The following is a 12326-nucleotide window of genomic DNA, read 5'->3' on the forward strand; positions in this document are numbered from 1 at the left end:
TTCAGTATCTTGTAGTAACTTATGATGAAAAAGAGTATGAAAATGAATATATGTATGTTCATGTACGACTGAGGCATTATACTGTACACCAGAAACTGACACAATATTGTAAACTGACAATACCGCAATAAAATTATATATATATATATATACACACATTCAAAAATATATTAAAAATTAAAATTATAATTAAAAAAGAATTTCTGGCAGGAAAATCTATCCTGTATTTTGAACTGTTGCTGTTTTATCAATAATTGGATTTGCTTATTAACTTACCTGAATACATTTCTTTAATTCACAGAAGATTTTCTCCTCGCCTATTATTCTCTTTTCTTATATTTAAAAAAAATGTAGCTTAATAAGCTAACTTAATTACTTACTTGGCAAGAATCTGCTTCTCCTTCTTCCATTGGCTCATCAACCATTTTAAGACCATTCACCTGAAAAATATTATTCAAAAACTGAAGTTCGAGAGTACTAGAACAAAAGTAATAACAAAGAAAAATATAACCCTAGGCATTGCCCTTTACAGTTTAACAAGATCCACACTTACTGAAACACAAAAGGACGAAGGACACATAGAATGTACTTAGAAAAAGAACATTATTAATATGATTTCCAGATAGTCTTTGAGAATCCTTGAATTTCAGAGCTATGTGTTTCATTTCATATTGTTTAGAGCTTTGCGATGATGAATGAACATATACTAAACATATGACCTGTACACTTGCATTAGGACTGTCCCCAACCAAATATTTATGAGTCAGGGAAAAACTGCCACAGAAGAAATTTATTGTGGGGATATATTCAAAGCAAGTTAGGATGGGAAAAATTCTACATAATTGCACTGTTGTGAATTCCTTTTCTTTCATTCAGTTCAATTAAATTTTGAGTTTTTCTACATAATAATAAACTATAGGAGAAAAATATAAGTGACCATGGAAACGAAATTATTTCAACATACAAAGCTTCATGGGTAATAACACACTTCAAGTAGTACCTCAGGAAAGAGGACTTAGATCAATGGTCTGCAAGCTGTGGACCATGGGCCAAATCTGGCCCACTGCTTTTGTAAATAAAATTTTACTGGAATACAGACATATTCATTTGTTTCCATACGATCTATGGCTGCTTTCTCACTTCAACAGCAGAGTTACCAGCTGACAGAGATCCTATGTCTGCAAAGCCTAAAATATTTACTATTTGGCCCTTTACAGAAAGTCTGCTAACCACTGATCTAAGATGTTTAAAAATTAAGCAACAGCAAGACGGTCTAAAAAAGTAAATTTTACCACTGCCTATTTATAAGAGTTCACAAAAAATAGTTTTAAAAAATAAGGAAAAAAACACAGAAAGAGAGAAGATGAAAGTAAGTTAAACAGAGCTTCTGGTGACAGCCAAGATGGAATAAAACCCTCTCTCCTCTGATTATTAACTATAAAATTTGGAGAAAATACAGAAAGTGACTACCTGAGGACTCTGAAAATTAAATAATATCAAGCAGATTAGGGAAGGAGATAAACTTGAAAGTCTCAATCTAAAAATGTGAATAATACCTATTTCTTGGGTTTATTTTCCACTTTTAGCTCTTGATTTTGACCCAAGGAGAGGCCTGAGTCATGGAAATCCTGCACAAACAAAATTTCCAAGAGAAATCCCACTTTCTGAACAGAGGACCAGAAAAAGATGCACATTTGGTGAGCATAAGAAAACCCTAATTTTTTTTCCCCACTCTTTCTCCCCTTTTTTGACTACCATTCCTGCTCCAAGTCAAGCCCCAGTCAAGAGAAAACCTCTCTCATCAAAGGAACCAGAAAAAAGAGGCCCATATAAGAATAGTGTGTAATAATCCCTGTTTTTTTTTTTTCAACTCTCTCCTTCTGTTCACCCAGAGAGCCCCACTAATGCAAAGCTAAGTAACAGCATGAAAGGCCAAGACTCTGAGAGAAACTCAAATTTCTGGTCAGAGGAACAAGAATAAAAAATCCATGGAAACAGGAGAGTCCACAGAAGAAAACATGGAGAAGATAGAACAGGAGAAGGAGAGCCTATCATTCTGTGTATGAATATATACAAGTCCTGGTCTCAACAACAAACTGCACATGTGTGGAACAGAACCAAAGAAGTCTAACAAAATTGAGCTGCAGTATCAACCACTGCTCAAGTCTCAGACTAACCACTGAGTTAGCACAGACACTGAATGATACATGTAGGGTGATGACCCAAACACTCTGAAAACATAATTAACATTGGAACCATCATCCAGAGATGGTAAGGTAAAACTTTAAAGTCTCAACCTAACTATGTAAATTGTCTGCTGATACAATCAAAATCAACAGCTATCAATTTCAGGATAACTCCAATGTTAAAATATCTGACAAGGACTTTGAGCAGCTATTATAATTATGCTCTTTTGGGTAAAACCAAATACACTTGAATTGGAAGATATAAAGTTCTAAGCAGAGAAAAAGAAACTATAAAAATAAGCAAATGTAAATAATTTTAGAACTTTTTAAAAATTATGATGTATGATTTTTTAAAAAAATTACTGGATGGCTCAATAAAAGAATGGAGATGACAGAGGAAATAGTAAACTTGAAGCTAGACCAATAGAAATTAATCAATATGAAGAAGAGAGTGAAAATGATTAAAAGCAAATAAACAGAGCCTCAGATACATGCAGAACAGTTATCAGAAGATCTCAAATCTATATCATTTATATTCCAGAAAAAGAAAAGAGTAGTACAGAAAAAAAAATCACTTAAATAAATAATGGCAATTCCATCAAAGAAAATGTTTAGAAGAGGAAAGTCTGTACAGCCAGAAAGTAAATCAGTGGTTCTTTAGAACTGAGGAATGGGGATATGGGGGTGATAGCTAAAGGGTAAATGGTTTCTTTTTGATGTGACAAAAAAGTTCTAAAATTGACTGTGGTGATGGTTGTACATATCTGTGAATACTGTACACTAAAACCACTAGACTGTACATTTTAAATGAGTGAATTATGTGGTATGTGAATTATGTTTCAATAAAGCTCTTTTTAAAAAATGGTTGAGAATTTCCCAAATTTGGTAAAAGATATAAATTTATAGTTTCAAAAAGCAGAGTGAAACTCAAAAAGGATAAAATTAAAGAAAGCCACCCCAAAACATATCTTAAGTAAAACTACTCTAACTCAAAAGAAAAAAAGGAAGAAGTCTTAAAGGCAGTGAGAAAAAAAACACATTACATGAATATCAAATTGAGTAACCACAGATTTCTCATGAGAAATCATGGAGGTCAGAAAACAGCAGAAGACTATTTACCTGAGATAAATGAAAACTTATGTTAACACAAAAGTCTATACATGAAAATGTATAGCAGCTTTGTTCATAATTGTTTTTGGAAACACTCCAGATGTTCTTCAACATGGAAAAAATAGAATATTACTCACCAATAAGAAGGAAAAGACTATTGATACTTGTAATAACCTGGATAAAATTTAAATGCATTTTGCTGACTGAAAGAACCCAAACCCAAAAGGCTAAATATTGTATGACTACATATATATGACACTCTGAAAAATGCAAGCCTATAGAGAAAGAATTTATATCACTGGTTTCCAGGGGAGGGGGACAGAGGAAGGGGAATACTACTCAGCAATGAAAAGGAATGGTCTACTGATATATTCAACAACATGGACAAATCTCAAATGCATTATATAGTAAATGGGGAAAAAAACAGCCTCAAAAGGCTATATATTATATGATTCCATTTATATGACATCCTAGAAAAGGTAAAACTAAAAGGTATGGAGAAGGGGTTAGCAGTTGCCAGACGTTAAGTCTAGGTGTAAGCTGCAATGGGAATTTTTGGGGGGAGGAAGTTGGGACTAATATATGTACCTTGATTGTGGTGGTTAGAGATGCACAACTCTATGCATTTGTCTAACCTCAGAAACTTCCATGAAATAGAGTTAATTTTACTGTATGTAAATTTAAAAATAAACTTAATGAGTAACTCACCCAGCATCATTTATTTGACTAGCATCTTTCTTCTTGAAAACTCAGCAAGAACAAATAAAGTCACTAATGATGTTCTTATCTTACCTGATCTTGCTGCAGCATATTGCATTTGACTAACCACTCTCTCCTATTTGAGTCTTTGTGGTATCAAACTTTTACTCCAATTTCTTTGCTCTTTTCAGTATCCTTGAAACACTGCAGATCCTCAGGAAATGGACTTGGGTCCCCTTCTCATCTTTGCTTCACATTCTTTCCCCAGATAGCTAATTTACTGACTTGACTCACATTTACTCAGACACTACTCTTCTGAGCTCTTGATCCATATAACCAACTGCCTACTTGACATTTCTACTTGCTCATCTCACATGTCTCTCAAAAATAACCAATACAAAAACAAATTAGTGATTCCCGCATCACACACACACACACACACACACACACACACACACTCACACACACACACACGCATATAAATCTATTTTCCTCCAGGGTCCCCAATTTTAATAAATAGCACCACTATTCACCATATTACCTCAAAAGCATGTAGAATATGGGGGATTGGAAAAAAAACTGTAATGGATTCATCATTAACATATAGGGAGAGGTGCATTTAGCAAAAAAAAAAAAGCTATTAAGAGTTATTAATACCAATATTAAGACAGAATCCTGATAATTGAAATTTTACTACAAAATGACTCTCAGGATTTTCCACAGAGGAAGATAATACTGCTTTCCTCTGCCATCTCAGTTACTAGTTACTTTCTATTCATACCATCTTATGATTAATTTATCATGAAGCTGTGTCTGAAGTAACTGGAAATAAAACGAATCTGAATGAGTCAAAAAGATCATTATATCCTAAAAATCAATGCAGTCCACAGAAATGGCCTTTAAAAAGAGAACATTCCATTACTCCCACCTCATCCACCTTCAACAAGGTACCAGGTTTTCAATATGACAATATTCATTCCTATAGAAAAACCTCAATATTCACTGATATTTACTAAAACTTAAGTCATATTCACCTGTATGAAAACAAAACTATTTTCAGAATTCTCTGGGACAATAACCTTTATTTCAAAAATAAAATTTATAGTTGGAAAAGACAAGCATACATACTGTTTCCCCCAATTAAGTGCCAAATAGGGGAGAAAAAAAAACCCTACAGAAAATTCTTAGAAGCTTATCAACAATTATAAAGGTAGTAACAATATACTCAAATACTCCAAAACCCAAGTGAATACTCTCTCATACCAGAGCCTAATGAAGAATTCTTTTTAATTATTTTCACTGTCTCAGAAAAGAATTAAATAGATCACCTTAAAATATTCTGGACAAACAGAAATACTAAACTGAGTTGCTGTACTCACCAAATCTCAGAAAATCATAAGGGTCAAAATATTTTCCCTTCAGATCCTTAAAATTGGAGGTGGTGTGGGAAAATGAATGTATAATTGCACAGAGTTTTGTAAAAAAAAAAAAAAAATTGTAATCTGGCCATTCTAACGCTATTAAGCATATATCTATTCCTCACTGTTAAACTCAAGGAGCTCATGACTTGGTGTTAACAGATATACTGAAGAAAGAAGTAGAGAGATAAACAAGCAGGTAAGAACAAGGTACAAGGTAAGTGAGAAGTAGTGGTGATGTAAATCATTAACAAAACATACATAGGACACCAGTCTTTACAAAAAAATTGATAGTGTTATAAACTTTCAAGTAGTCTCCAGGATCCCCAAATTCCACCTAGTAAACTAAAGCACTATGTTTATATAGTACCTAATGTTAAAAATGTTTAAGAAGTTCTAATATAAAGAAATTTTTCTCTCTCAAATAAGCTTCATGTTTACAGGTTAGCTGCTGACATATTTAGAAAGAAGAGTTCTTCATTTTTTTTCACTTAAGTAAATCTGATCTAAATTTAGAGGTGGGTCCACATATGCCTAAAATAAAGGTCTGTCTGTATATAGGCATACCTTGGATATAAAGCAGGTTCAGTTCCAGACCACCATAAGAAAATGATTATTGCAAAAAAGTAAGTCATACAAATGTTTTGGTTTTCCAATGCATATATGTTATGTTTACACTATACTGTAGTCTTTTAAGTGTGCAAAAGCATTATGTCTTTTAAAAGAATGTACATACCTTAGTTTAAAAATACTTTATTGCTAAAAATGTGTTAACGATCAACTGAGCCTTCAGTGAATTGTAGTAGTAACGTCAAAGATCACTGATCACAGGTCTCGGCTGTCCACATGCCATCCAGACTAAGGAAGACACAAAAACTTATGGGCCATGTGAGCCATGGCCACAACCACACTGGCAAACACCATAAGCACCCAGGAGACTGGGGTAATAACACTCGTGGCACATATCAACACAGGATCAACTTTTACAAATATCATCCAGTTTACTTTGAGAAAGTTGGCATGAGGTGTGAAAAGAACTATGTCAGGAATGAATGAGACACGACCTGAGGACCTCCATGTTTTTGGTCCATGCTGGACTTTCACTGAATGCTCTAAATTAAAACTGCTGAATAGCTCCTGTGTTGCTAAAAGGAAAGAATGATGTTGAGAACTGGACTTTTCCTAGACTAAAGAAAACATACATTTCCTTATTAATGAATGAGATGTGTTCCATAATCCAATCATGTAAAGAACAATTTTACCCTCCAATTCAATTTCTTGGTAAAAAACTTATATAAACCTATGTTAACTCCCTCCTTTTTTACTATAAAAAAAAATCCTGTTATTTTCTTCTGGTGGGACACTATTCTGTGTTCCTCTGGAATCTGTGATCTCCAAATTGCCACTCTAAGATCCCAAATAAACTGTGTTTTTGCCTCCTTACAGTTCAGTCCTTTTGGTTGGCATTTTTGGTGTCAGAAGTGGGATCCAAAGCAGTCTTCCTCCCATCTCCAAAGCCACCATGGATTAGAATAAGATACCTGCATGAGCCCCTTGTGCTCTGTTGCCTCCCTAGATGTCCTTGGTCTGAGTGGTAACCTCTTGGTCCTGAACCTCCATCCTTGCTTGAGATTCAGACTTTTATTCTGGGTGTCTTTTGTTCATTCAATTGCTTAAGGGCTTGCTCCCTTTTGGTGAGTGCATTACAACGGGATGTCACAGTCTAAGACTGTTATGGGGGTTGGATTCTTACACATCTGGGAATCCTGCTAGGTACCTGTACAAAAAGTATGGAGCTGCCTCTTATGCTTACCTGGGTAAATGGCAATGGTATACCAGAGATGACATAAAATTGATCTGGCCACAATGGGGAACTTTTGAAATTTTAAAATTGGTCTTTTTTTGTGTGCACAATTAGAAGCTAAAGGGTCTAAAACTAAACAAACAGAGTGGGAAGCCTACTTCAATTGGTACATTGAAGCCTCACAGTGAGGTCATGAAAACCAAAAGGTTTGTAACTTTAAAATTGCTTCACTTCACGATACTGTTTCCAAGTCCCTGCTACAAATAAAGATCTATGCTCTTGTCTAAATACTCCAGTAAAGGCTCAAGAGGTCTCTTTCTCCCCTCCTTCTCTTTTAGCTCCTACTTACCCTGAACTTGCTGAGCTGCCATTCTATCTTTTCTGATTCTCCTACTCCTCCTCCAAAATCTTTACCCATATCTACTAGCCCTCCCATAAAAACCTTTCCCTTTGTCACTACTTTGAACACTGATGACACTTGCTATCTAGTAAACTAAAGGCCTTGGCCCCCTGAAGAATTATGGGTCATAGCCAAGGGATTTCCCAAGGTCACTGAGGACACCCTCCACTTGGCAGAATTTAGCCTTATGATACAAACCTATGGTCCAGGCTTCACTGACTTGTATCAACTAACCTGAATCTTAGTCAAAGAAAATCAAGCCAGACACTGGCGAACTACTGCCAGCTGGCTTCACCCTTTAGATGATATCCACAAAAAGGACACCAGTGTGGTGGCACCAGCTTCTCAGGTAGCTGGAGACCTTCATGAAGCAATTCCTCAGGCTTTTCCCCATGCCACTGACTGGGTCAGTGGGGAAAAATTCAGTCTATTACACAAAGACCTGATAAAACTGTTCATGATTATCATTCACGCCTAAAGACAGTATTCTGGGAAAATTGTGATCTATCTGCTGGGGTAAACAATACTCAACCCTCTTTAAGTCAATCTTTGTTGGGGACTAGGTGAGAAACTCAGACTACTGATGAAATGGGCACAACTAAATTGGAAACAATGGCCACTCCTAATCTAGTCAATTTGGCTAATCAGCTATCTAAAACAATCCAATGTACAGAAAAATGCAAGACAACTAAAATCATAAATTTTCAACTGCAGCAACTGGCTGCTGCTGCTCAGTGGCCACCTCAATGGAAAGACCAAAGTTCCCATAAGGGCCCTTCCATGAGCCAAGTGCCTGCCACTATTTTCAGTGGCCTGGCCATTGGAAGGAAAATTGCCTAAAGTTAAAAAGAAGGTTGTATCAGCAGCCCGAGGTCCCTTGCTCTGACTCTTTTCATAAACTTTTGGAGAAATTCAAGAAGTGCCTACTTTTTGTGCAGTCATAAATACAGATGCTCCAAGGAAAGTGTCAAGGTCTTCCCAATACTCCCACTTAAACTGCTGAGAGAATTAGATTTTTATAGGAGATAACACTAGTACTGCTCTTGTGGACACAGGAGCAACTTTGTCTGTCTTGATCTCCACCAGCCTCAAGGCCCTCCCCTCTTCCTTGGAATATAGAAAAGGTATAAGTGGTGGGAGTTCTGAACACAGTTATGAATGTAAGCAAATTGGTCCCCTTGTCTTTCGAGATAGGCTCTTTTCAAGAAACTCACCAGTTCCTTCTTGTTCCTTCTGCTCATGTACACCGTTTGGGCCAAGACCTCCTGGAAAAATTAAAATGAATATTTCCTTTTCCCCAAAATGCAAAATACACTTACAAATCCTTGACCCTTCAAAGTCTACTTCTAACTCTAGTCCTGATACTGAGATTCTTCTCCTTGTTCCTATCTTGTCAATTCCCAATCACAAAGATTTGGTAAATTCTGTTCTTCCTACTATGGTACACCTCTTCAAATGACATAGGATGTATTCATTCAGCACCACCAATTAAGATCCAGGTAGACCTTAATAAACTTTGCTTGACCTCAGATGACACCCTCTCAGGCTTGAGGCTCTGGAAGGAATTCGTCTCACTATTGAGGCATACCTCCAGAAGAGCCTCATAATCTCATGCACCAGTCCCTATAGCATACCAATTCTTCCTGGACGAAAGCCTCATGGTCAAAGTTGGCATTTTGTTCAAGATCTTCAAGCCATAAACAATTATAGTCATACCATGTGATCCTGTGGCCCCCAACCCTCATAGCATTCTCAAGTTAATCTCTCTAAACACAGTTCTTTACATTCATGCATTTATATAGTGCTTTCATCAGCATTCCTGTCCATCCAGATAGTCGATAACTATTGCCTTTACGTGGGAATTACATCAGTTTACTTGGACTGTTATGCCTCAGAGCTACATAGAAAGCCCTACTTATTTTTCACAGATACTGAGACAAGACTTGGCTGATTTAAATTTTGTCCATGGCTCTACTTTACCCCAATAAGGTGACAGCTTTTTGTTATGCTCCCCCACTGAGAAAGCAAGACTGAAGGATAGTCTACAACTCCTCACTCAGCTAGCACACAAAGAACATAAGGTCTCAAGGGACAAGGTCCAATTTGTTCAAAATAGAAACAAAGAAGAGCAAAGAGGGTTTCTGCTCACCACCCAGTCCTATAGGAATTAACTCACAACCCACTGCAGTCACTGACCAACAGTATAGTCTAAGAGGAAATTAAGACCATAATAGGATGCTCTGTGCCTTGGACAAGCAGGCCCCTTAGATAGTTAGATGTATATCTTAAGAAGAACTTGAAGGAACCCAGATTCTTGCAGCTTCCCATGCATAGAAAAGCACTAAAATCATTAATTTGAGATATCTGTTCTTTGTGACTAGCACTAACCTTTTGGCAAGATGTATACTTGCCTGCACATACTCTCTAACTAAAAAATAATATATATACTGCCTTCTCCCCTACCTCTATGCAGTAGTTCCCTCAGAGCTACTGAGAGGCTATCTCTTGGGCATTTAAAAAAAGCGCTCAGTAAGGTCCCTGAATAAAACTTCAGCTCACAACTCTTATGTTGTGTGTTTTTCTTTAAGTCAACAAAACCCAGGTAGGATACTTGAGTTATTTGTTTACCCCAAGGGCTGATGCTAGATCCTACACACATTCAGGGCTTATCATGGTTTCCCGTTCCTGCCACCAAATGCCAGGTGAGAGGCTTCCTTGGGCTAATAGGCCATTGTAGAAGCAGGGTTCCCAACTTCTCCTTGTATTCAGAACCCTTTTATTTCCTTTTAAAGGACAAGGGGCCCAATCCTCTTGTTTAGAATAATGAGGCTGAGATAGCTTTTAAAACCTTAAAAACTTAGTTGGCCACAGCTTCTGCTTTAGGAAACCTTAATTATTCTCTTCCTTTTCTACTATGAAGTTGTATGGAGTTAGCAAAATGCCCCTGGAGTGCTTCTTCAACCCCAGGGGGGCAAATGCAAGCCTTTCAGCTACTATAGCCAACAGGTGGACCCCATAATTCAAGGACTTCCACCTTGCCTTTGAGCAATAGAAGTCACTACTGCCCTTCTGCAGGCTACAAAAGAGATAGTTACAAGGTCTTCCTCACAAGTGTCTGTCCCTCGCTCTGTTGAGGCACTCCTGAACTCACACCACACATAACACTTAATCTGCTAGCTGGCTGAAATTTTATGAAATCTTGTTTTCCTCTCCAAATGTCAGTTTGTCTCATTGTAAATCCCTAAATCCTGCCATCACTAACATATGAGACCACACATGATTGCATAACCACAACTGATCTTTTGACAAGTCCATGTCTAGATTTACAGGAAACACCTTTAGACAACTCAGATGCTTCTTAGTTTACTGACAACTCCTATCTAGGAAATGATGATGGGCATCTGAAAACTGGATATGCTATCACTACACCCTTCACTATAATTGAATCCAATGTTTCTTTAGCCCAACAAGCTGAACTATAAGCACCACTCATGCCTGCACTTTGGCCTCTGGCAAACATACTAACATTTACACATTTATGCAGGTATGCTTTTAGAGTAGCTCATGAATTTGGAATGCTTTGGAAACAGAGAGGTTTCCTGACCTCAGTGGGAAATTAAAAATGTCCCTTTTGTTAAAGCCTTACTGGATGCAATCTTGCTGTCACAACAACTGACAATAATAAAGGTCCTAGGGCATTCCAAAGACAACATGGAGGAAGGAAAAGAAAACCAGTTAGCCAACAGAGCCACTAAGGAAGCAGCATTACAAGATTCAAGCTCCATAAAGGAACCTCCTCCTATTGGTCACTCTATTCACACCATATTAGCTACTACTTGGAAGGACACCCAAGATTTAAAGGATATTATCAGAGATGGGCAATTGCATGTTACATCTAAGGACAACAGAGGTGGGTTTCTGAAGGATGCACATTTGATCAACATATTGGGCTTTGGTATGGGCCAAATGGCGGCCCTGCTCTTTCTGCAGTCACTCAAAAAACTATATTAAAATTAACATATGAAATGACTCACTGAGGAACTGATAAAATGATAACCTGGGGAAAACAGTACTTTTGGAAAACTTTTCCTACAGAAGCAGCCAAAATATGTCAGAGGTGTCAGATCTGTCCTAAGTACAATCCCAGAAAATCAATTCATACTTTTCAAGGCCACTTTCTTTTGCCTCCTACTTCCTTTGCTATCTGGCACCTAGATTCTATCCAGCTGCTTCCCTCTCAAGTATACAAATATGTTCAGGTGATGATTTGCATGTATTCCCATTGGGTAGAAGCCTTTCCTTACAAACAAGCAACTGCCCTTGCAGTGGCCAAAATACTGTTGGAAAGGACTATTCCTACTTGGGGAATTCCCTTGGAAATACATAGTGATAAAGGTATCCATTTCACTGGAGAAATTCTAAATGCTGTTTGTGATCTGGCTTATACTACATTTCCACTGTGCCAATCATCCTTAATCTTCTGGTCTAGTGAAAGATCAATGGCATAATCAAAACTCAATTGGCAAAACTCCCTGAGGCCTTCAGCCTTCCTTGGCCTAAATGGCTACCCATAGTTCTATTAAACTTAGGATCTACACCCTTTGAAAAACACAAACTGTCACCTTTTGAAATAATTACTAGAAGATTCATGATTCTTGACTCAGGATCATATGAGCCACTGCCAGTCAATTAAGGTCTTTTACATTATT

At 37.1% G+C, this 12326-nt stretch overlaps 1 protein-coding gene across 7 annotated transcripts in view; it reads right to left on the reverse strand.

The window, feature by feature from the left end:
* Window positions 1-12326, reverse strand: part of RPS6KA6 (ribosomal protein S6 kinase A6) — a 216646-nt gene that overhangs the window by 96625 nt on the left and 107695 nt on the right. For 5 of the 7 annotated variants that reach the window (XM_074358873.1, XM_074358875.1, XM_074358874.1 and 2 more), the window contains one exon: window positions 381-440. In XM_074358873.1, the coding sequence (XP_074214974.1) occupies window positions 381-440 (60 nt within the window). Of the gene's footprint in view, window positions 1-380; window positions 441-8831; window positions 8883-12326 lie in introns of all 7 variants that reach the window. The other 2 variants (XM_045512667.2, XM_074358872.1) reach the window with 1 other exon arrangement.

Source organism: Camelus bactrianus, chromosome X, assembly GCF_048773025.1.
Source record: "Camelus bactrianus isolate YW-2024 breed Bactrian camel chromosome X, ASM4877302v1, whole genome shotgun sequence".
Classification (NCBI taxonomy): Eukaryota; Metazoa; Chordata; class Mammalia; order Artiodactyla; family Camelidae; genus Camelus; species Camelus bactrianus.